The 27,605-nt window shown below is 35.2% G+C and overlaps 1 protein-coding gene and 1 long non-coding RNA gene across 3 annotated transcripts in view; one reads left to right on the top strand and one right to left on the bottom strand.

The window, feature by feature from the left end:
* LOC141484141 (uncharacterized) overlaps positions 1-3,142 on the bottom strand; it is a 29,735-nt gene extending 26,593 nt beyond the window's left edge. For both annotated transcript variants that reach the window (XR_012466499.1, XR_012466498.1), the window contains exon 1: positions 2,965-3,142. This is a non-coding gene — a long non-coding RNA (uncharacterized lncRNA). The remainder of the gene's footprint in view (positions 1-2,964) is intronic.
* LOC111509285 (unconventional myosin-IXb) overlaps positions 1-27,605 on the top strand; it is a 263,644-nt gene that overhangs the window by 90,050 nt on the left and 145,989 nt on the right. The window contains 1 exon segment of the mRNA XM_074179210.1: positions 14,344-14,654. Within this exon segment, the coding sequence (XP_074035311.1) occupies positions 14,344-14,654 (311 nt within the window).

Raw genomic sequence — 27,605 nt, 5'->3', positions numbered from 1 at the left:
CTAGAGAATGTCCGAATATGCCCTCCATTAAATTTTCAAAGTGATCCGTTGTCTGGTTCACCAGAAACGTCTAATGTGCCATCCACCGTGAATCAGCCTATATATAGATATATATATGGATTTTATATTAAACAATAATAATGAAAAAAGGATCATGATGTATTATATCTGGAAGATTCAATCTGTTAGAAGAATACCATTAGATGAGATTTGGTGATTTCTCATTTTGTCATTATCCATACCAATTAAATAAGAGTAAATTCCACTTAGGTGATTTAAGTCGGTTTTTTTATTCATGGAGCTTTGTGAATGTGTTATATGTACCATTTCTAGGAAAAGTCTCTTGGTAGTGTTTTTTTCGGTTGATAAAATTTTAATTGAATATTAATCCATACAGTGCCTTTGTTTAGAGACATGTTCACTCAAAGCACATCGTTCCGGGTGTAACCTACTGTCACTTTTGTGTGCTGTGATCCGATCTTTTAATAATCTAGATGTCTGTCCTATATATTCTTTGTCACAGTTCATACATGGTATACAGTAAACTACATCCGAACAGTTGTTATAGGGAGTTTTCTCTTTTAATTTTGAAAAAATGCTATCAATTGTTAAAACATTTTTGTTTTCAATTTTGGTATTATTATTGGCAGACTTGAGGATTCTGGATAATCCTGGGTTGATATCTTTAATGTATGGAAGAGATGCATAAAAATTGGAAATTTGACTCAACTCAGTGGGACCTGCAGTTTCTGTATTTAATGAAACATGTGAATGATTATTCACATTGGTTAAAGTATCGATAATATTGTTATTATTTGTTAATCTAATATTGTTTGTATTTAAGTTATCTATGGATGAAGTGCTGTACAATAATTTTTTTAGGAACTGTGGAGGGTATGAATTTTGCCAAAAATGTTTATAAAGGAGATCTAGGTTTTTTTTTGTGGAAGGAAGTGTCAGAGATCTTGAGAACCCTTTCTTTCATCTGTTTTATTACGTTGGTCTTCATGTTTTGGTTGTGATATGACCAATAGTTGATATAGCGACCCAAGCTCATCGGTTTTCTATACCAATCTATGTATATCACGTTATTCGGTGATCTAATGAAGATAGTGTCTAGGAAAGGAACACTGTTTCCTTTATTTTCTTTTTCTAGTGTAAATTGTATATATGGATCGTAGCTGTTGAAAATGGACAGGGTTTCATCAAGAAATTCTCTGGCGATGGATATGATAATATCGTCTACATATTTTTTGAGGAAAAACGGTTTATAAGGGAGTACTTCCAGGACAATGTCCAGCAAGTCGTCCATGACGTAAGCTGCCAAAATTGGGCTTATTTTGGCTCCCATTGGGGTGCCAAAGGTTTGTTTCTAAAATTTACTGTTATATTTGAAATAAGTGTTGTTGAATAAGAAGGAGATTAAATTTAGAAAAGTATCTTTAGTCAAACTGCAAAAACCACTGATCTCGTCCCATTTCCTCTCTATGGATCTCAGACAGGTTTCTAGGTATACATTTCTGAAAAGGGAAACTATATCTAAACTAGCTAATACCTTTGTATTAGCTCGTGAGAATATCAGTAAGGAAGGAAGCGATGGATTCTGTGGGTGCTCATATGGAGGCTACTATTGGTCTACCAGATAATGTAGGTTTGTGAATTTTGGGAAGCGAGTAAAATTTTGGAGAAACTGAATTATATGATGTAATTTTTTTTTTCATTACTTCATCGATCTCATTGTTCATATATAAAAATTTGATCAAATTATTACTTTTCGTTTGTATTGAAAGCTTTAGGTCTGAGAGAAGTTCAACGTACGAATTATATATATATATATATATATATATATATATATATATATATATATATATATAAAAACATATATATGACATAAAAACTTGGCAAGTTGACTTGGGTGTCACACCAATAGGTGGTTCCACTTATGTTTCGCTTGCGTTTACGCAGCTATTTTTATCAAGTACTTTCTTGGTTTTTCTCATTTTGTCTTCAATCGAGGACCGCCTGCCCGGTACTAACGATGCCCAATAGGCTGAAACAGCTGTATACCGGTGGCTCTTAAATTGAAGTCAATATGGGAATAATCAAAAAGTACTAATCTATTTATCTTTTGATTTTCATGGAATTATTTTCCAGCAGCTTGACTGCATTAACCTTTCTCGATTTCATATCATTTCTAGAAACATGTGGATTCGTTTTCCGATGACATTTCAGGTTAGCTTCCCAAATTTCTGCCACCGCAGTTGTCGGTTGATTGGTCAAACCACCAACACTGACATAAAAACTTGGCAAGTTGACTTGGGTGTCACACCAATAGGTGGTTCCACTTATGTTTCGCTTGCGTTTACGCAGCTATTTTTATCAAGTACTTTCTTGGTTTTTCTCATTTTGTCTTCAATCGAGGACCGCCTGCCCGGTACTGACGATGCCCAATAGGCTGAAACAGCTGTATACCGGGGCTCTTAAATTGAAGTCAATATGGGAATAATCAAAAAGTACTAATCTATTTATATATATATATATATATATATATATATATATATATATATATATATTAGCTATATACTTTCAAAAAATCTGCTAAATATATTGGTGAAAGCTGACTATACAAAGGGATACATTTTTCCGTAATTGTAACTATATTTTGATCGCTCCGTATCTTCCAAATATTCAAAGTTGGATAGTTGGTTCAATTGCAAAATATGATTGCCCTCTCATGTACTGTAAGTAACATCAATTACCAAAAACAAAGTTTAACCCTCGGTATGTATCGATATGATGAAAATGAAATTCCAAATTTTTGAAAAATCGTCAAAATATCAAAACATTGATCCCCTGTAGAATTCAAACGCCGGCATTCAGAGAGTTGGTGCAATGGTAATTTTTGTTCACATTGACATGGGATGGCATATTCTAGGTAGAGAAGATCAATAGGTAGGTACTCACTCGGTCTTCAGATATAGTTTTTAACTTAATATATCCTGAACGGGGAAAATGCACAACTTTCTGAAATTGCTGACTCAACCAGCCCGAAATTAATATAAAACAGATTTTGCCCTCCGTAAACAAGCTAGTTAGTGAAGTATCTCGCGTTGAATATATTAGAGCTAGCGCGCATTGGTGACTTTTGTCACGGTGACAATAAATGTTATGTCACTGTCACGTCATCAGAATTTTCTTGATTGCACGCACTTACGGTGACAATGTTGCAATTTATTTATAATTCGTCAAGATGGATCTGGAATCGCTTGTTTGCGCACTTGTCATTAGAAACAGGAAAAACAAGAATTGTAAAGATTATTGGGTTCATCCACTGTGGAGTGATAGAAAGTGGAAAGTTCTATAACGTATTTGTAAAACTACATGATTATCCAGGCAAATTATTTTGCTTCTTTCGAATGAGTATCACAAGTTTCGATGAATTATTGAGTTTACTGAAACCTACCAAATCTTATAGCAACTCAAGAATTAGATTATCCATCCCTGCAGAACAGAGACTGGCTGTTAGTATAAGGTACGTTAATAAAAAATATCATACACTTGTTTATTATATACTGAAAAAGACAATAACCATAATAATCGCATATAATTTGAGCCTTCTCTCAATACAATCACGTATTAGGTTGACTGATCCTTGCATATGTTATGTATTTCTTCACAATTTCTAGATTCAACAGAAAAATTTGACACAATGGATTGTGCAGTTTCACTATTTTCAGGAGAGGTCATATTTGCATGAGATGCATTTTGAGGACTAGAAATAGATACTTCAGAAGATGATAAGTTTATGTAGGTCAGATTTTGAGGGCTTGCAGGTGGTAATGATGTAGAATATTGGTTAGAGAACGTCTCGGTGTTGATGCAAAGGGTTTGAGGATGGTAATAACTACTGTGAAGGTGATTGACAATGTTTCATGATGAATTTCATTAGTTAGGACTTCCATTGTCTGATATTATATAAAATTATTTGAAATCCCTGAAAGAACTAAAAGAATTAAAAATCAAAGAAAAAGAATAAAATTGAATACTCAGCTAAAAAAAACAATTATATTAGGTAAAACAACCTGAAATGAAATAATAGTGAAATAAAATACAAGTGGAAATGGAACAAATTGAACAAAAAATAAAATTGAATTGAAAAGTTATGAGATTCCAAGCCAAGTTACTTCACGAAGTTTCGATTGCTAGTATCCACAATCGTCTTCGGGTGATGACTGGACTGGTTCCTCCGTGAGCTGACTATTTATAGGTGATTTGAGTACTTACACTTATCTCTGCTTTCCTTTTTCCGCTTCACTGGTTTAGTGGGAAATTCCGTTTGGCGGGAGTTGGCCATTTTTCGTTTGATTATGGGTTTCCATATGTTGTGTATCTCTACGCTATCTTGGCTGAATACATTGTTAGATAAAATGTATGCGGCTTCTTTGAATTTCCTCCTAAACCAATGTTCTTCTTTGTGTATGATCTCAGCTTAGGACTATTCGATGTTATGTTGATGGGTCCAAACATGCTCTGCTATTCCTGATATGCAGGTTTCCCCCCGCTGTGTGTGTTTCTTGTGATCAGCAATGCGAACATTCAATGGCCTCTTAGTTTCACCAATATAGGATTTTCCGCACTCACAGAGTATCCGGTAAATGCAATTCTTGGAATCGCAGTTCTCGTTTAGTGGCTTGGTTTTCGTGAGGCTGCTACGAATTGTGTTTCCGGATCTGAAGCAGGTTCTGATGCTGTACTTGGAGTTTAGCCAAAGTCTGTTCCACCATCGCTTTGGAGTAGCCATTTCGTTGAAGATCATTTTTTATGATGTCTAGTTCCTTCTCGAGACCTTCCTTCAAATCACAAAGTCCTAAAGCACGGTCTAATAGGGTTTTGATAATTCCTTTTTTAGTCGATTGATGGTGGTTGAATGGTTCAGATACTGTCCAGTGTGAGTGGGTTTCTGGTATACGGATGTTTCCCACTTAGTGTCGGTCCTCTTCACCAATACTTCTAAGAATGGCAATTCGTTGTGGGCTTCCTTCTCCATTGTGGAAGTGATGGAAGGTCTTACGCTGTTGATGTGTTTCAGAAAGACATCTAGTTCAGTATTCCCATGGTTCCATATTATGAAAGTGTCATCAACGTATCTCAATCAGACACGAAGTTTCTTATGGGCTTCTTCAATGGCCAGAGTTTCAAACCACTCCATACATTTATTGGCTATGACTGGTGAAAGTGGCGATCTCATTGGCAGTCTCGCATCTTGTGTAAAGAATTCGCCCTTCAGTTGGAAGGGCGAAGAGTTTCGTACACAGCATCCTAGCAATTCCATAATTACTTCAATAGGTAAATTCATTTTATCTTTCAGGTCCTTGTCTTCGGATAGCTTCCTCTGTATGATTTGGAGAGCTTCTCCTACTGGATCGTTGGTATAAAGGCTTTCCACGTCGAAACTGATTAGTTGATCTTCATGTGTGACTTCAATTGCCCTAGTAGTTCGACAAAGTGCCTTGAATTCTTCACAAAAGACCATGTTTTTCCTTGTAATGGTTGTATTATGGAGAGTAAAAATCTAGACAAGTTTTGTGTAGCTGAATCTCTGGAGCTGATGATCCGTCTGAGCGGTTGATGTAGTAGGGTCCCGTACGATCTTCGTGTATTGTCCCTTCTGAAGAACCTCTTCGATCTTCTGTTCGTAGAGAACAGTATCCAGAACAGTAGCGTTTCCTTTATCTGCAGGAAGGAATTTGATGTGTTATCGTTCTTCATTGCTGATGTTAGATGTTGGAACTGGTTCTCGATCCAGCTGTTCTCTGATTTTCCATCTAAATTCTTCTGCCTAGGTCTGGTCACTGAGGGAACTGGTGGATTCCACTGCAGTGATTATCTCCAAAGTGGGCACAGACGTTGGCGCAATGGCGAAGTTCAGGCCTTTCCTCAACAAGGATTCCTCTATTTCCGTGAGCGGGCGGGAACTCATGTTGATGACGTTGGCGGTTTCATAGTTGTCCTGTTTTCTGTATGAATTGAGCATTGTTTCCTCACTAATTTCCCCCACTTTCTCTTGTGAGTATTCTCCATATCTTGGCGGATCTTCTAGCACGTGCTTTCAATTTCGGCAAAGATTGGTCCATGATCCTCTTTCAATGTCTCTCTTCTTATTTCTTCAAATCGGTCCGTGGCATCCTGCAACAAAGTTGACCTCTTCCAACGGTGATAATTACTTTGAGACCTTATCAGTGCTCGGCTGACGCGTTCCGATATGCGTTCGGTTCTCTCTCCTGGGATTGGCGATTTCAGCAGAAAACCTTTAGGGATGATGTTGTTGTCTCTCGCTCTGTACAAAAAACGAGTTTCTTCCTTTGTAAGCTTAACCATAGTCTTCTCATATCCTCGGAATAAGTCGCTGGTTTCGGGTCCGTATCGGATATTCAACGTTTGTTTGAAGGTGATTGACAATGTTGTCATGATTAATTTCATTAGTTCGGATTTCCATTGTCTGATATTATACAGTGTGTCCGCAAAGTATGGAATAAATTCGATATTTCCCAACCCAAAGGTCGTTTTACAAAAACCTGAAAAATGTCTATTTTTAATTTCAATATTCTACATTTTACAACAAAATTTCATTTTACAGGGTGATCCATATTAATGCGATGACGTCATCGGATTTTTTTTTAAATGCAACACACTGTATTTGGTGTCAGTTTTAGATAATCCGTAACGAGCTCAGTTCGAACATTTAAAATAACGTCATGTATTTATTGCTGGATTACTTTCCCATTGTTAAATTAATCATTAGAAAAAAATATAAAATAATTAATTAGTTTCTACTTGTATTAGATATCAATAAAATTTATTTTCTAAGCGCACATATTTCAAATTCTGTCCATTAGACCCCAAGTAACATACCTTTTCGGAACCAGCTCGTTACGGATTATCTAAAACTGACACCAAATACAGGGTGTTGCATTTGAAAAACTACCAATGACGTCATCACATTAATATGAATTACCCTGTATAATGAAATTTTGTTGTAAAATGTAGTATATCAAAATTAAAAATCGACGTGTTTCAGGTTTTTGTAAAACGATCTTTGGTTTTGGAAATATCGAATTTATTCCATACTTTGCAGATACATTGTATAAAATGATTTGAAATCCCTGACAGAACTAAAAAAGAAGAATTAAAAATTGAATAAGAAGAATAAAAATGAATAGCTAAAAAACAATTATATTAAGTAAGACTACCTGAAATTAAATAATAGTGAAATAAAATACAAGTAAAAATGGAACAAAAAATTAAAAATTAAAAAGTTAAGAGATTGCAAGCCGACTTACTTCACGACGTTTCGATTGTTAGTGTCAAACAAACGTTTAATACCCGATACGGACCCGGAACCAGCGACTTATTCCAAGGATATGAAAAGACTATGGTCAAGGAAGAAACTCACCTCAGTTTTCTGTGCAGAGCGAGAGACAACATCATCCCCAAAGGTTTTCTGCAGAAATCGCCAATTCCAGGAGAGAGCCAAACGCATATTGAAACGCGCCAGCCGAGCACTGATAAAGTCTCAAAGTAATTATCACCGTTGGAAGAGGTCAACTTTGCTGCAGGATGCCACGGACAGATTTGAAGAAATAAGAAGAGAGACATTGGAAGAGGATCATAGACCAATCTTTGCCAAGATTGAAAGCACGTGCTTGAAGATCCGCCAAGATATGGAGAATACCCACAGCAGAAAGTGGGGGAAGTAAGTGAGGAAACAATGCCCAAATGCAGACAGAAAACAGGACAACTATGAAACCGCCAACGTCATCAACATGAGTTCCCGCCCGCTCACGGGAATAGAGGAATCCGTGTTAAGGAAAGGCCTGAACTTCGCCATTGCGCCAACGTCTGTGCCCACTTTGGAGATAATCACTGCAGTGGAATCCACCAGTTCCCTCAGTGACCAGACCGAGGCAGAAGAATTTAGATGGAAAATCAGAGAACAGCTGGATCGAGAACCAGTTCCAACATCTAACATCAGCAATAAAGAACGTAGAGCTCTGAACGGTTTACGTAGAGATAACACCAACAGCATCCTACCTGCAGATAAAGGAAACGCTACTGTGGTGATGGATACTGTTCTCTACGAACAGAAGATCGAAGAAGTTCTTAAGAAGGGACAGTACACGAAGATCGTACGGGACCCTACTGCATAAATTGAAAGGAAGTTGTACCAGATTTTGAAAAAAACACCCAAGTCTATTTTTCGGACAAGGAGAGATCATCGCTAACACCGCACCACAGTAAGCCCCTCCATTTGTATGGACTACCCTAAATCCATAAGAAGGACGTTCCGCTCAGACAAAACTTGTCTAGATTTTTACTCTCCATAATACAACCATTACAAGGAAAAATATCGTCTTTTGTGAAGAATTCAAGGCATTTTGTCGAACTACTGGGGCAATTGAAGTCACACATGAAGATCAACTAATCAGTTTCGACGTGGAAAGCCTTTAACCAACGTTCCCGTAGAAGAAACCCATAAAAAACCTCGTGTCTGGTTGAGATACGTTGATGATAGCCTACAACGAATTACCATTCTTAGACGTATCGGTGAAGAGGACCGACACTAAGTGGGAAACATCCGTATACCAAAAACCCACTTACACGGGACAGTATCTGAACCACGAATCCAACCACCATCAATCGACTAAAGGGGAAATCATCAAAACCCTATTAGGCCGTGCTTTCGAACTCTGTAATACGAAGGAAGGTCTCGAGAAGGAACTAGATATCATCAAAAATAATCTTCAACGAAGTGGCTACTCCGATGGTGGAACAGACTTTGGCTGAAAGACAGCAGGAGCCCAGAAAGGAAGAGAAGTCGTCTCAACCAGTGCTTGCACTTCCCTACATCAGAGGATTATCGGAAAAGATACCAAGAATTGGATCTAAGTACAACATCCAGAACCTGTTTCAGATCTGGAAACACTATTCGTAGCAGCCTCACGAAAACCAGGCCACCAAACAAGAACTGCGATTCCAAGAATTGCATTTACCCGGATACCCTGTGAGTGCGGAAAATCCTATATTGGTGAAACTAAGAGGCCATTGAATGTTCGCATTGCCGAGCACAAGAAACACACACAGCGAGGGGAAACCTGCAAATCAGGAATAGCAGAGCATGTTTGGACCCATCAACATAACATCGAATGGTCCCAAGCTGAGATCATATACAAAGAAGAACATTGGTTCAGATAACATACATGTTATCCAACAATGTATTCAGTCAAGATAGCGTAGAGATACACAACATATGTAAACCCATAATCAAGCGAAAAATGGTCAACTCCGGCCAAACGGTCTTCTCCGACTAAACCAGTGAAGCGGAAAAAGGAAAGCAAAGATAAGTAAAAGTACTCAAATGACCTAAATAGTCAATTCACGGAGGAATCAGTCCAGTCATCACCCGAAGACGATTGTGGATACTAACAATCGAAACGTCGTGAAGTAACTTGGCTTGGAATCTCTTAACTTATTAATTTCATTTTATTTTTTGTTCAATTTGTCTAATTTTTCCTTGTATTTTATTTCACTATTATTTAATTTCAGGTTGTTTTGCTTAATATAATTGTTTTTTCAGCTGTTCATTTTTATTCTTCTTCTTTAATTTTCAATTCTTCTTTTTAAGTTCTTTCAGAGATTTCAAATTATTTTATATAATATCAGACAATGGAAGTCCGAACTAATGAAATTCAATAACTGTTGTGTTAATGTATTAGGTTTTGAATAAACTTAAGGGTAATTTTGTGGATTACTACTTTCAGGATAGTAGTGTGAAGTAGGTGCTTGACGAAAAACTGGTCTCAAAAATTGCGTCCTGGAAGGAGATGGGCATATTGTAAAGTTTGATATTTTGATGTCTGGTTTTGGGGATTGTTGAAAATAAGCTAAATCTGAATTAGAACGTTCAGTTCAGCTTTATCAGGAACAGCTTTCAGTAATGGGGCAACAGACAATGCAAAATATGTTTCAATATCAAGTTCATTTTTGTTTCCTTTTATAGCCTCAACTAGTTTATCTTTACCATTCTTTTTTTTGTTCTAAGACATCTATGAGTCTGTACCCATACAATCTTTTATTGCCACCTTTTTTTTTCTAATAACCTGTGGTCTGTTTGTGTATCTAACATTTTCCTCCTCTGAGTTATCATCTCCATTTATCTAGAACGTTGTCTAGCTGCTTGACCAGACTTTGAATTTTTTGGTCTCGCAATTCTCTTGAAAAACAGGCTCTAATATTTTTCCACCCCATTTGTAGTAGGTTAGGTTAGGTCCAAAGTGAGTGGGTCTATTCGACCCTCCACCGCAACCCACAAGGGTTTATTGTGGCTCACACCTATTCACACTCGCCCAAATAAATCCAGCTTCTTAACGAAGCCGATTAGTTCCTATGGTATATGCTCAGCTGTTTCATTATTAATGAGGTAGTCGGATAGTCAAGTTGAATATTCCCACGTTGATACCCGCGACAACCTTCCCATATGAGGGCTTTTGCACGTCAGCTACACTTGACGATGCCTTAGATTCAGCCGTGCAGGGCTTTTTTGCCTCTGGTTTTGGTGAATCATCACTTGAGCGCAAACGTTTGCTAACCTGCTCATGGGGAGTTTGTTCCCCCACCTGAGACAGATTATGCCTACTCCGCTCAAGAATTTGATGCAAGGCGGTTTTATAAGTCGTCTCACTTGAGGAGATGACTCAGTCGTTACATCCATCTCCTCTGTAAACTCGTTCCTGAACTAAATTTACAGGGAGGTCAGTTGGAGTCGTAAACTCGACATCCATCTCCTCTGTAGACTCGCTCCTGAACTAAGTTTACAGGGAGGTCAGTTGGAGTCGTAAGCTCGACATCCATCTCCTCTATAGACAGCGTCAGGAAAAAAATTAAGTTTACTCTGTCCATAAAAGTCCCACGAGAAGCTAGGCCGTGACAAGGCGATGCTACGATGATAGGGCGTCTGGTATCTCGAAGGTTCCGTAGAGACAGCTGATAGGCTCAGTGTTATTCTTCCTTTCGGCACGTATACACACTCATTAGGATTAATCCATCGTTGGGATGCCATTCAGTTAGGAAATAACAAAACAACAAGTGATTCTATCATTCCCGTATCGTTTGCATGTGGGTAGCACATTCGACTTATTAAGCTGAAAATAGTGGATCGCAATGTTTCAATTATAAAAAGTTTTTTCAATAGTTCTTATGGCGTAGGTAAAAGCAGATTATAAGTTCGTGTACGTGGGCATTGGTACTAATGGAGCAGCCAGCGATTCCAGTGTGTTTCGGAGCTCGCAAATGGGTAAAAGGTTACAACAAAACCAATTGAATTTACCCTATGACCGCCCATCACCAAACGACGTAAATGGAAAAAACATGCCTTTTTGTGTGGTAGCAGATGAAACATTTGTCTTAGCAAGGAATATTATAAGACCATATGCAAGAAGATTATTGAATGACGCAATTTCGAGACAACGCTTGGCAGGCGACTGAAGCGCGAAGGAGCGGAGATGAGAAGACATTGTGTTACAGTTCAAGTAAAAGATATAGTGCCACCTACCTTCCAGCAGTTCCCCTTCAATAACGCACACAACGCGGTACTCATCGCTACATTCTGTTGGTCACCGTAACATGACAAATTTAATTTTATGACTCTTCAGCCAATCATAAAACTCAATTAGTAAAAATTATCGAATACGAACCGCCAATTCTTCAGGCCACGTGGACTAATTCGTTGCGGCATAATTACTTTGTATTGGTTTTTTTTGCCTTTGACTTCGCCGACACCTTTAAGATTACTATATCGGTTACTTCAACTATACCTATGGGTTCGTAAGCACGGTGACAGTAAACAAAAAGTTAGTGACAAAAATCAGTGCGTGATAACTTTTATATAATCAAAAAAGAAAAAAGAAACTCTATGTTTTTTACCACTTTTATTTGTAACTAACGTTACTGCAGTTTCGTCCTATAAGGACATTTTCAAACTTATACATTAAACTTATAGGACGAAACTGCAGCAACGCTAGTTACAAATAAAAGTGGTAAAAAACATAGAAAGTTTCTTTTTTTTTTTTCATTATGATTTCCTACCACTTAGTATCGGCTACATCCATGAATTTATTTCATACTAGTACTATGTTGCTGTATCGCTGCTGTTACAATGTTTTGACAGAATTAGAATCAACGAACTTAGGCGTGCGCAGCGTTATAGAACAGTGCTTTCAAAAAATTATTCTTACAGAAAAACTGATAGCCTAAAAACCTTCTCTATGAAGTTTCATCACGATCGGTTGAGCGATGTAGAAGTTTATCACTTACCAACCAACCAACAAACATCCATTTTAATATATTAGATAATCGTTATCGGCAGACAATCAGACAACGGCATAGTAGGCAGTTAACGATCAGGAGATAGATGAAAGCCAAATATTCTACATGAAATTTGAACAATTGAATTGAAAGTTAACTGAATATAATCATCTAAATCTGATTCTTCCTGATTTTTCCTATTTTTGGCCTGGAACGATAACATCATTCTTGCATATCTATGGGAAATAAGCTAGGAATTGTAATATACTGAATAATTTATCTCTGATTTCGTTAGGCCCTTGAAGTTAAACAGATACACGAAGTTTAAAATTTATTTTATTAAACAGAACCAACACTTTCTCTCCTTGTTGTTTGTTCACTGAGGCCTTGTACCGTCCGTTCAATTCTCATATGTCTACTTGCATGCCATCTTAATTGAATGTTTATACCGATTGTCCCAATTTCTCGTGAGTCAACCGTAACACAATATGTGAAAACTTGAAATTTTATGTAGATGTAATTTTTACCCCATCTTTATGCGACTTGTCCGGCATCATGAATTCAACCAAAATGGAATTAAAGATTTATCGAAACATATAATAAAAGTTTAACTGATTGCTGTCTTTACATAGAAGACACTTGAAAAAAGCTATTATTTTTAGTTTTTATTAATGTCGTAGAAACCAAAACAATGATTTTCAAAATTTTTGTGTGTTCGTGAAAGCTATGTATGTTGAAAAAATATGTTTTTCCGTTAACCAGATATCGCACCCCTACGAACAATCCTTAGAAGTCGAAACTTGTGCGAGCTAAGGACTAACGAGATCTTACCTTTCAACATGTGATTTTTAACACGGGTTGGGCGAAAGCAAGTGAAAATTGATCATTCAGCCTGCTGCTTGAACCATCGACTGGCACATCGGCCGATTGACTGAGTGAACAAAGCACCCACGTCGAACCGCCCGGCTACCAACCGGGTGGTGAGCTTCACTTAACATTCAGTATTTGATTTATTTCAGTCGGTTCATAAGTTCAGTTATGTCAATTTACAGAATTACGTCAAACATTGTTGAAAAAATACATAAAAATACTGAATTGGTTTGGCTAAAACTTTGATAAAAAATATTTATAGTTTGTAGAACTAGGTATGTTCTTATAAATCAAAATATAAATCAAATTGAAAATGTTCACTTTAATGATGATGAAATAAGTTGGATTTTCAAAATGAAGTATTCAATTTTTTCAATTGTAAAACTGAAGTGCTCTCTTTCTACACTTTTTTTGTTGTCAATAGGAGATGATAATAACTGATGATTATTTTCAGAGAAAATAGCTATCTGGTCTAATGTTTGGCTTTGAAAAGCATATAAAAGTTCAGTGCGTTTGATCTTAGGTTCTGCTGCTTAAAAAAAGCTGCCAAATTAGTAAAGTATCGTTTTGGATAAATTTAACCTATAAATTTAAGTAAATAACATTATTTAGATTTGCCTATATTCCTTTACTTTATTTCATTCAATTCAATACATATGATAAAAGTGTAATTGATCATTGTCTGTACGTGGAAGATATTTGTGAAAGTCTATTATTGGGGGTCGTTATTAACTTGATAGAACCCAAAAAAATTATTTTTAGAATTTTTATCTGTGCTCGCTAATGTCAAATACGATTTAATCGATTTGGGAGCGGTTTTTACTAAAGTTCTGTAGAAAAAGGTATTTATTGTTTGATTTATTTCAATAAAGAATTGAAATGTTAAGTCAATTTCAAGAATCATTCCAAACACTCGTTGAAAAAAATTACTATAATAATACTGTTCAGTATTATATTTGCAGTATAGTAAAAGGATTTTCTTATAAATTAAAGATAGGCTATTACTTACATAAGAACATTTCGTTGTCAACAAATCTTGAAAAATCTTTGAAGTTTATATGAACAAAGTCACAGGCTAGTTATTAATAATAGCTCTTGTTCAATTTGTTTAAGGTGCCAATGACCAAGAAAGACAACAACTCCATCTCAAACGTCCCGACCAGTATTATTACCTGAACAAAACCTGCTGTGCTTTGGAGAACACTGACGAGAGCTATGAATTTTCACGATTGAAACAGTCTATGGAAATGGTCGGTTTTACATCGGAAAAACAGCGACGATTGTTCTCTGTGCTATCGGCCGTTTTACTTCTCGGCAACGTTGAATTTCAACCAAGAAAGTCAGCCTATCACCACGACGAGTCCGTTGCTGTAAAAAATCCCGAAGTGGTTTTGCTGATATCGGAATTACTCAGAGTTAAACAGGTTGGTGAATTAATTTTCCTGTAAACTTATTTTGAAATATATTTCCTTTTTAATTTTTTAAATTTTAATAATCATTACAGGTTGGTGTAATACTTTTGCTGTATATTTATTTTGAAGTATAGTTTCTTTTCGAATTTTTGAATTTTAATAATAATTTGGTCAGCAAATTTTCAAGATAATTTATATGGTTTTTATTTATTTTTATAAGAAAAACAAGTTTATGCTAACAAACGTTTTTGGACTATGTTAAAAACAATATAAAAGTTAATCATTAAAATCGTCAAAATGGTCAAAGCTTTCGCGGTCGAGGTTTTTAGTGGCACTATTTTTCGGATTTGAAGGCCGTGAATTTTTGGAATTTCTTCCTGACGTTTCGCTGGCGCGAGTGGCTACCTTCTTCGGAGGTTTATACATCCTGAGTTAATATCTCCGGTCTTGATGTTACGTCTGCATAACGAGTGTTTATGTTGACTCCTCAGATAGTTTGGTGTGCTAACACCTGTACCTGGTATGTTTATGTTGATTCAGGTAGTCAGGTGTGATATTACCTGTACCTGGATTAGGTAAAATGTCAATAACATCCCTTGACCTTTTTCTACCTGCCATCATGCCGTTTGCTATTCTTGAACTACTCAGAATGGGATTCCATATTCAATTGAGGCTGACGGCTTCTTGTTTTCTGTTGAAGTTATCTATGTGTTTGTGAATTTCTACTGCCTCCTATACCAATCGGCTATAGAATCCTTGTCGGTGGCAATGAATTCCGTGTTTTCAAACAGAATCCTGCAATTTCGTTCACTGTGTGCATGTTCTGTCACAGCTGACTTGTCTGTTTGGCCTAGTCTGCAATATCTTTCATGCTCCTTCAACCTTGTTCCCACAAGTGAACGGTATGCGATAAACCCCTGCTGCGGATAGTGGGTCTCTTTTGTTTTTAGCTTTGTCAATCGACCTCAACTGATGTTACTGGCGTTTTACGTAATTCAGGTACATGTAATATCACATCGGACTACCTGAGGAGTCAACATAAATACTCGTTACGCAGCCGTAATATCAAGTCATCGGAAATATTAACGTATGATGTATAAACCTCTGAAGAAGCTAGCCACTCGCGCCAGCGAAACATCAGGAAGAAATTCCAAAAATACACGGCCTTCAAACCCGAAAAATAGTGACCCCATTAAAATCGTATCTATACAAATAGAGGAGGTCATATTCATTGTAGTAAAATAAATAGGATACACTACAAAAACACACTTTTGTCTATTTTCCACTATATTTCTTTATTGTTGACCGGTTTCGGCTATTATACCATTTTCAGAACTAACTGATTACATTTAAATCCGAGTAATTTATACCTATATTATTCTAGCATAAATGATTTGATATACCTGATATACCTGATATCCGGTACCTGCGTTTCATATACCTGTAAAATCCATGAACATAACAAAGCTTTCAATATAATGTAGGTTTTGGGATCTGGACTATAGGTTCAGTAGAGGACTATTGTTTAATTCAAGTTGTTCGTTGAGGACAATAGAATTGGGATCTTACTTTGACCTGTTTATTTCCATAGATTCCAACAGATTCATCATTTTCCCTTTTTCGCATGTATGTAGGATCTTTAAATTATCTTTATCTATTTTATGTTTCGAATTTTGAAGATGTTCGTACATTAATGATTTTTTATCCGAAATGACATGTTCGTGGTACCTTGTATCAAAATTTCTCCCAGTTTGGCCTTTATATATGGCAGGGCATTCACCACATTCTATTCGATATATACCAGATCTCTTTCCTTTCTCTAATTTAGGTTTGGCATTAAATAATATGTTTCCTAAATTTCCGTTGGATGTGTAGGATGTTTGTAAATTGAATTTTGAGAGATAATTTTTAATATTCTCGGAGATTTTACCAGCATAATTGATACTAACATATTTGTGTTCTGGTCTTGTGGAAATTGAGTATAGTTCTTTCGTTATTGATTTTTGTTGATATTTCATTATTATGTTGTTAACTAGAGTGGTAAGTATTTTGTTATTAACTGCTATTTGTTTAATGATTGCAATTTCACTTCGGAGGTTTTTATCAGAAAGGGGTATTGTGAAAGCCCTATGTATCATTGACCTGAATGCAGACAATTTCTATGAAATCGGGTTAAAAGAGTCAAAAGGTATTGTGCAATCTGTGAATGTAATCAGTTAGTTTTGAAAATGGTATAATAGCCGAAACCAGTCAACAATAAAGAAATATAGTGGAAAATAGACAAAAGTGTGTTTTTGTAGTGTATCCTCAGTGAACATGAATTTCCACAAAATAAACAAGTCGTCAATCGAAGAAGTAAAATAAATAGTTAATGTTTCTTGCTGTTTTGTTTTTTAATGTTCCACAATCTGAAAAATAACAAAGCTGAATGAGCGTTCGGAACTCGGACACGAGGAAGAAGCTATCGCTGTTCTTCATTTAAACATTAGAAACAAAATACTGGACATTGCGAGATTTTCAATGCAAAATAAGTCATTAAAATTCATGTGTTACGGAACATTGGTTAAGTACAAGTGAAAATTCTTGTTATAATATTGAGTGATTTGAGATGTTGAGTTGGTACTATTCATAAAAATGGTGGTGCAAGTATATATGGTGCAAGTATATATATATATATATATATATATACCGGGTGTCAACGAATCTATTAGACAAGTCATAACTTCTAGACTATTAGGTGTATCAAAACGAGATTTGGTACAGATAAATGGTATGTGGAGAGGAGAGTTTTCACATATTTTTCACTTTCCGGTCACTTCCGGTTTCAGCGGAAATGGCTCCGGTTCTGAATTTTTAAATGGAACACCCTGTATATTGTAACATTTTTGTATTTCTGAGACAATTCTGGATCAGAAACTGACATTTCCGGAAGTTTTTCAGCCTACTTGATTTTTTCAGAGTCACTTTTAAAATTGCATCTAGGTGGCCATGATCGGACGTAAACTAATCTATGGACCTCAGGTGATATCAGAAAATTGCAATAGCGGAGTTTTAGTGACTAGTGTGTTGAATATGAATGAGACAAGTTTACAAAATAACATTTTCATGTCTAACTATTATTTTTCAAATGGCGACCATTTTTTGACAAGCACTTTCCGAAAAAAGGATTTTTTGACAAATCTAACGATACTAATTTATTTGCGATTGGATTACAAATAAGAACATAAATTAAATATTACTGAGGAAAATACTCGATACAAATTCATTTACTTTTGTCAAGGGTGCCATGGATAGGAATGATGCATAATATTTTGCGGTTATTTCCATCAAGTCCACTTTGGAGAACAAAACGCTCACCTAGGTTATGACAGTGACATAAGCTATATGAGCAGAAAGTAGAAGTTTCTCTTGATTTTCGTTAATTTTAGTTTAATTTTTCGTCGAAATAATGTATACTCAAAGTGAAAAAGTGGATATGTTGTTATTGTTTGGAGAATGCCACAGAAATTCAAGGAAAGCTGCTGAGTTGTATGCTCAGAGATATCCTGGTATCGTTGGAAACAGAATAATTGGTTCAATATTGTTTCAAGGTCAGTTAACAGGGGTTAGATACTTGAGTTTTCTTCAAAATGAAATCGAGGATCATCTTAATGATATGCCTTTAGAAGTTTTACGGCAAATTTACTTCCAGCAAGATGGAGCACCACCCCATAATAGCAGAGACGTACTTGATTTTTTAATAGAGCATTTTAATAATAGAGTTATTGCAACCAACGGTCCAGTACGGTGGCCTGCCCGCTCACCGGATCTGACTGTGTTAGATCTCTTCATTTGGGGATATGTAAAAGAAAGGGTCTACTATGCAACAGCCCCAGCCACTCTCGAAATCTTAGAAGAAAGGATTCAACAGGCATTTAGAAGTATATCGCCTCAAATGTTACAAAACGTGTTGAGAGAAACAATTGAACGAGGTGTTTCATTTAAAAATTCAGAACCGGAGCCATTTCCGCTGAAACCGGAAGTGACCGGAAAGAGAAAAATATGTGAAAACATTCCTCTCCACATACCATTCAACTATACCAAATCTCATTTCAATTCTCCTAATAGTCTAGAAATTATGACTTGTCTAATAGATTTGTTGACACCCGGTATATATATATATATATTAAATGTATTTGTAATTACAGTTTATAGATCACCTGCGCTACACAATATTGAAAAATTTTAAAATATATTATCAAAAGCATTTGAATATATCGAAGTGTATAATAAGAATAATACAAAAACAAAAATCCTCTGCGCTGGAGACTTCAATGTAAATTTCTTAGACAATAATGATATTAGGAAAGACAAAATTAAACTTTAGGTATGAATCAGTTTTTTTTTGAGAATACCAGAGTACAAAACAATTAAGGGTAGGTGCCTGGACAATTATTTTATCAACTTCGAGTATTATACGATATCCACTCTAGAACTAGGTTTGTCTGATCATAAGGCCAATTATTAAGTTTCTCGAAGGATTTCCAACTCACTGTACATTCTACTAGCAATAAAAGTTACACTAATGATAAAATTGACACATTTCTTAATTATTCAAGTGAGGAAAATTGGGTGGAAGTATACAATTCTACATGAGCCCAAGACAAATACATTAATTTTCATAATGCATTTTTATATTACAACGATATGTCTTTTTCAGTACCCCCTAGAACTAAGAAAAGAATTGGATCACAGATGAAGTAATAACAGCTAAAAATAATCTTCTTTTCCTTCATACATTTTCTTAACAACATCCAACTATAGAAAATAAAAAAAACTACACGAATTTCAAAAAAGCATACAATCAAATCTTAATATAATGCCAAAAAAGCTTACAATGAGAAATCATTTCAAGAATCAGAAGATAATAATAAAATGGTATGCTATTATAAATAGTGAAACAGGAAGGAAAAAAAAGATAGTTCAGCCTACTGACTTGTCAGTAGATGACATAAATGATCATTTTCTAAGTCACGCGACAAGAGCTGTTCAAGAGTTGAACAAAACTTATAGTAGTGCCGAATCTTTATTGGATAATTGGAAAAGGAATTTCATCAATTCTATTTTTTTCATACCAACTACACCTGATGATATTAGAGTAATCAATATGGGACTCAAAAATAAAAATACTGAAGACATATATGGAATATCTACGTTTGTTTTTTTTAAATGTGTGCAATATAATAAACAGTTGTCTAGAACAAGGCAATTTTTCTTCGGAATTGAAAATTGGAAAGGTATTACCTGCTTATAAAAAAGGTGATTCATCTATAATGAATAATTTTAGACAAATATCCATACTGCCAGTATTTTCTGAAAATTTAGAAAAAAATGTATAATGACTTAACATCCTATCTAGGTACTCACAGTATACTTGTAGCAGAATAATATGGCTTTAGGAAAGGAGTCTCGACTGCCAATACCATAATGTCCCTTACCAAATTTATTGAAGAAAGTTTTGACAAAAACAAATACTGTCTGGGTATCTTCACGGATCTTACATGTGTTTTCGATTCAATCAATCATTCAACTTTATTAAACAAAATGAGCTACTATGACATTCGCGGAACCTGTCAACAAATGTTCACTTCGTACTTGACCAACCGAACACAGCGAGTGGAGTGCAATAATAAAAAAAGTCAATTCCTACAAATTGAAAGGGGAGTACCTCAAGGTACAATCTTGGGACCTCTGCTGTTCCTCATTTATATTGATGACCTACCCATATTATGGCTGCACATAACAGATTATCTGTACTATTTGCAGATGACGCAATCAGTATAGAAAGGGATGAAGATCTCAAAATAGCCCAGGATGATGTCAGACAACTAGCACATACATGGTTGGCCAGCAATGAATTCATACTGAATGAGAGTAAAACTGTAAGCCTAAAATTTGATTGTAGGCCAAATAATTATGCTAATCAGGAAGAAATATATGGAAATGTGAAATTTCTAGGTGTACAAATTGACAGTCACCTCCAGTGGTCACAACATGTGAATTTTATATGTACTAAACTCTCCAATGCTGTTTTTGCTATTAAAAAAGTTCGAGAATTTGTAAACAGCAGTGCTAACTTATTCCATTCACACCTTCAGTATGCTACTTTATCTTGGAGTAATGCAGCTCAAACACATATAGTTAAACTACTAATTTTACAAAAGTCTGCCATAAGATGTATTACAAAGTCAAATTGGGAGGCTAGTTGTAGGCCTTTATTTCCTGCTCTAGGAATATTGACTGTTTATGCTATGAAACTCATGAAGAGATACATGAATATCATACAAGATTCAAAACCAGAATAGTTGAACCAAAAACAAGGCTTCAAAAAACCACCAAAATTGATACGGGACTCTTATAACAACTTACCATCTCAATTTCGAGATTTACCTCCAAAAAAATTCAAATCCAAATTCAAATGTATCTTATCTAGTAACTGTATTTACAACTTCCAAGAATTTACTCAGTTCATCGCTGAAAATCGGCATTTGTTCATGGATAATCACAGTGATTGAATATAATTTCCCATTTTATTGTTAAGGTATATATTCATATATTTATCTATATTTCATTCATTTGACATTCTATAGGTACATTTCACATATATTTGTTTTACATTTTATACATCATACTTCATATATTTTATGCATTTCTGTTTTATATATAATTCATACATTTTACATTTTATATATTCATATTCAGTCATCCCTTAAAATGTATTTTATCTTGTATGTAGATAACATATGTTTTTATTCTTCAATACTCCATATCATAATTATTGTCAACCTCGATTATATCAATCTATCATATATCTTTAATTATTTGGGTTAAGGTTTGGGCGTGTCTATGAAATGTAAAATTTTCTTGAGTCTCTAAAAAATGAAATGAAATGAAGAATAGGGAAACAAAACCGTAAAGTTCGTCCCAAAAAGTTACTGCATAATATAAGCCACTCAAGAGTTCAATTAACTTGTCAAATACTCAATGAATAAAATGAAATTTATCTGGTGGAATTGGTCAATATATTCGTATGTTTGAAGGTGGTTGACAATGTTTCGTGGTGTATTTCATCAGTTCGGACTTCCATTGTCTAATATAATATAAATCGATTTGAAATCCCTGAAAAAAATAAAAAGATTAACCGAAAATAACAATTTTATTAAAACAAAAAACTTAAATTACAAGGAAATAACATACAAGCTACAATCAGAAAATAAAAAATTGAATATTAATAAAAGCTGAAAATTAAAAAATATTACTAACAAAAGTGAAGAATAAAAATAAAAATTGAAAGATTCAAAACCAAGTTACTTCACGACGTTTCGATTCCCAGAATTGTATTTACCGGATACCCTGCGAGTGCGGAGAATCATACATCGGTGAAACTAAGAGGCAATTTCGCATTGCTGAGCACAAGAAACACACACAGCGAGGAGAAACCAGAAAATTCGGAATGGCAGAGCATGTTTGGACTCATCAACATAATATCAAATGGGCTCAAGCTGAAGTCATTCACAAAGAGGAACACTGGTTTAGGAGAAAATTCAAGAAAGCCGCGTATATGTTGTCCAACAATGCATTTAGTCAACATATGGAAACCTCTTATCAAGCGAAAAACGACCAACTCCCGCCAAACGGTGATCTCCCGCTAAAACCAATGAAGCGGGAAGAGGAAGGAGGGGATAGGTGAAAGGTGAAAGCACCCGAATGACCTATAAATAATCAGATTTCGGAGGAATAAGTCCAGTTATCACCCGAAGACGATTGTGGATACTAGCAATCGAAACGTCGTGACGTAACTTGGTTTGGAATCTTTTTATTTTTCATTTTTGTTAATAATATTTTTTAATTTTCACCTTTTATTAATATTTCAATTTTTTATTTTCTGTTGTAGCTTGTATGTTATTTCCTTGTTTTAATAAAATTGTTATTTTCGGTTAATCTTTTTATCTTTTTCAGGGATTTCAAATCAATTTATATTATATTAAACAATGGAAGTCCGAACTGATGAAATAATATACTCATATGATGAAAATCCATTACTTATTCAAGTTACACTTTTTGTGTGATTTTCACAGAAGAGTTTACGAAACTGCAACATATGTTTCGCTATATAATAGCTTCCTGAAACGTTTTCATTTAGTATGTAGAATTGATGATTAGTTAGATGATTAGTTAGTTGATTAGTTGTTCCACTTAAGGAACATATATATATATATATATATATATATATATATATATATATATATATATATATATATATACATAGACATAGATTATTATCAAGTGTATATGATATAGATCAAAAGGGAGAAATTCGTGGACAGAACACTCAAGAAATATGGAGGCAAACCGCAGACATGTGTTTCTGGCTATTGGCCTTATCAGCGTGGTGCAGCCAATTGCAAAGATGTACAACAACTGGTTACCAAAAATGAAAAAACATCACATATGCTGGGTCTTCTAATTGAAACCACAAATGTGCGGTTGGCTATATATATATATATATATATATATATATATATATATATATATATATATATATATATGAATGATGTGTAGTTTTTCCGTCGACTATCGAATAGTACACAACGGATGAACACCCGGAAAAACAACACATCATATTCTACCATCCGTGAAAAGTTATATACAGGGTGTCCCTGGACTTCCTCTTTTCCTCTCGGGAATGTATAGATGGGGTCAAAATATCACCAGTACTTCATATAACTTTTTTTCCTAAAATCCTTCGTTACCAAGTAACGGGCCCTCGAAGTTACAAAATGAAAAATGTTTTCCTTTGATAACTTTTCAAGTGAATATTCAAAATCATCCAAATTTTGGTAATTGACTAAACAAATGAATTCCTTCGATGAGCTTTCATGCAGGAGTCAGTTGTTTTGCTACAAAGTCAGGAACGGACTACCCCCGATGGTCCACACCCCAAAACTTTGAAATGACAGATATTTTTCAATATTTTTCAACAAATTAAGGTTACTTGGACAATTTGATGAATAAAAGTACTCGTGTGGAAAGTCGATCGGAGCAACGAGTCTTGATAAAAATGTAGTTTCACTCGACGACATCAAACCCGCTCGTCCACCATTATTTGAAATGAATAATTATCAAAGCAGAAATAATAATGATAACGTTAATTCAACAACATTTATCCTGAGATGTCTACCATTATTCGAAAATATTAGTTTTTAAGGAAAATGGAAATGATAGGTAAAATGTTCATAACGAATTTTTATAATGCAAACACGTTTAACTAACGAAACTCAAGAGCAAACAGAAATGAAAAATCCGCTACAGAAACTGCTCGATATGACCACCTTCTCTCTCTATACATTTTCTTAGTCTGCTAAGACACCCTCTCTGTACTTGAAATAGCATTCCAGGGACGTTTCGTATGGCTTCACAATGTAATGTTATTCTATTCAACAATGCATCTCTTGTGTGAATAGGTGTAGCGTAAACAAGGCTTTTTAGATGCCCCCACAGAAAGAAATCCAATGGATTTAAATCCGGAGACCGCGATGGCCATGAATATGGCCCACCTCTACCAATCCATCTATTGTGGAAAATATGGTTCAGATGGTCACGCACAATCAAACTAAAATGAGGAGGAGCGCCATCATGCATAAACCACATATCTCTTCGGGTTTGCAATGGAACATGTTCCAAAAGTCCATTCAAATCATTCTGAATGAACTCCAAATAACGTTCTCCATTCAATCGGTCCTGTAGAACGAATGGTCCTATAAGATGGTTTTCTATGATACCAGCCCAAACATTCATGTTGAATTTCCGTTGGTGTTTGGTTTGCAATATCCCATGGGGATTTTCTTCGGCCCATATATGGAGATTATGAGAGTTGATAACTCCATCTCTACTGAAACCTGCTTCATCAGTGAATAAAACTCGATTAATAAAAGTCATATCCTCTCTTTGCCTATCCATGAACCAATTGGCATATTCCAGTCGTGCTGGAAAATCTTGAGGTGTCATGGCATGTACCTTCTGGATGTGAAATGGGTGGAGCAGTTGTTCCCTAATTATTCTATGAATAGTGGACTTGGATGTATGGAACTGTTCTGATAGATTTCTGATGCTCATTGAAGGATCATCAGCGACGGCTTCCAAAATATTTTCCTCCAATACAACGGTACGTACAGTCCTAGGAGCGCCCTCACCACCTCGTTTTGGCATAACTGTACCTACAATAATATCGAAATAAAACAACGTGCTCAAATTAATTATCAATTATTACATACCTGTCTCCCTCAAGCTGCGATCGACACGCTCGAATGTTTCTCTTGACGGTACCGTTCGATTGGGAAAATGCTCGGAATACAGACGACGAGCTTCTGCAGCATTACAAAATGCTCGTCCATAAAATACATGCATATCTGCATATTCATTGAATGTAAACTGTTCGGCCATTTCAAAAAAATTCAAAATTCCTATAGAATATTGACAATACAATGATAGTCATATTATGACAATGCACCACTCAACAAAACAAAATCGCATTCCAGTTTCTCATTTTTTATCAAAACTTTCTAAAAGGTTTTTTTGTCAACATCTGTGAAAGAAATGGAACATAATTATTCCCTGGATATTTTTCACCTGATCATGTGCAGCCGTTTTTGTAGTTCATTCGTTTGCTTTTTATTAGTATAGTAAATATTTTTTCCGATGTGCGTTTTTTAGCTAAATTTAGATTCGTGTTAAAGAATTTCTCCCATAAAATTATAATTGTCAGTGAAACTCCTCAACAGTTTAGCTGTGAAGAAGAATTTGAAACATTCGAATGTTGAGTTTCATGAGATTCAGATAACTGATCAACACGAAACTTGATTATTCCACACGTATTATGTACATACAAAATATGGAATGAATTCGATATTTCATAGTAGAGTAGCTTGTCAGTTTAAAAACACCACGAATCTACAGAACTTGATATTTCTTTTGAAAAAATATCTGCTATCACAATTGTGACTTAAACTTTCATATAGGTACTGTACTTTTTGTTTACGACTTCATTTTAGCATACTTTGTATTATTCCTGTTATAAATGTTGTTGAATTAACGTTATCATCATTATTTCTGCTTTGATAATTATTCATTTCAAATAATGGTGGACGAGCGGGTTTGATGTCGTCGAGTAGAACTACATTTTTATCAAGACTCGTTGCTCCGATCGACTTTCCACACGAGTACTTTTATTCATAAAATTGTCCATGTAACCTTATTTTGTTGAAAAATATTGAAAAATATCTGTCATTTCAAAGTTTTGGGGTGTGGACCATCGTCCACACGAGGGCCCGTAACTTGGTTACGAAGACTTTTAGGAAAAAAAGTTATATGAAGTACTGGTGATATTTTGACCCCATCTATACATTCCCGAGAGGAAAAGAGGAAGTCCAGGGACACCCTGTATATATATATATATATATATATATATATATATATATATATATATATATATATATATATATATATATATAAACAGTGGATTGTAAAATATTAAAAGTATAATAAACTAACCATCATTCACTCAATATAAATAAACGTAACCTGAGAATGTTCCAGATATATTCTGAGATTTCTTTGGCTACCGGAATAGTTATATTCTCTAAAGCATGAATAAGTTCATCCAAATTCTGAAGGGATTGTTTGTTTTGTTTCATAACAGTGTAAATCGGACATTCGAAGATGATATGAAATAAAGTTTCGGCCTTATTACTGTTGCAAACAGTGCATATTACACCTGGATCGATCGCATACACAATTCCATTCAATGTAACTTGATTTTAAAATGATTGGCCATGCGTAACTATGCAAGAGTGCAGGTAAATTGTATGGGTAACTTCAACAGCAGATATGAGCTTGGTTCCGTTGAGGTACTTAGCGAATTGTACATATACATGTAAGGGAAGAGAGATGCCATAGAGGCATCTTTGTTGTACAGATAACTGTAATATTCATTTATTATATTTCTCATATTTCAACTCGAAGAGTAACCAGTCATATTATTCCAAATTTCCAGTGATCCGCTATCAATAAAAAATTGCTTTACTTGAATTATTCATTAATCTTATTTGTTGTTCAAAACAAAGTCTTGGATAAGGATCACTTTCCATGGTAAGAATCTCGTGCAGCCAGTTTAAGGTAATTTTAAAAATATTAAGTGTAAGTTTAACTCGTCTCGTTTCCAAACGTACTACTGCATCAGGTGTGTTAATAGGCACTCAGGAATTCTATTCAAGAAACTGAGATGTACTCTTTCTAATACTTCCAAATATCTAATACCCCATACCGTAACGAAGTTGAACATAACACTCATTGCTAATGATTCAAATAATTTTACTCGTGGATACCAGGTGTCAATTTTAGCTTTAGACAAAATAGGGGGTAAAGAGCCAATAGCCTGTTTTCCTTTAATGCTCGCAACTGATGCCATTTCCCGAAATAATCCTGACGAGGTGAAAGTTACAGAGAAACATATTTGTTTGTTACCTCTAGTGGTTGTCCGTTGAAATGAAATTAGGTTTACGATATCCACCTCGAGCAAACTGCATAATTTTAGTTTTTTGCAAATTAACAGTCAGCTCATTGTATGTAGTATATTTTTCTAGAATCTTAAATTTTTTGACGACATCAATTTCTGAGTGGGCAAGAATCACCAGATCATCTGCATATAATAGGGTCAACACGTCATTTCTAGCATCAATGTTCACACCCTGTGCCTGGTAATCATAGAAGAATGTTTCTATATCCGCTCTAAATAGTGCGAATAGAAGGGGGCTCAGAGGCTCACCTTGAAGAACACCAGTTGTTGATTCAAATAATTTAGAGAGGCCATCAGAACCTTTTATTTGAATAGTTGCATTGGAATACAACATTTGTATTATCCGCAGG

The sequence above is a fragment of the Leptinotarsa decemlineata genome, unplaced genomic scaffold (assembly GCF_025532065.1).
Source record: "Leptinotarsa decemlineata unplaced genomic scaffold, Ldec_3_MD MMD2_tig00004677_RagTag_RagTag, whole genome shotgun sequence".
Lineage (NCBI taxonomy): Eukaryota > Metazoa > Arthropoda > Insecta > Coleoptera > Chrysomelidae > Leptinotarsa > Leptinotarsa decemlineata.
This window is presented reverse-complemented; position numbering and strand designations above follow the sequence as displayed.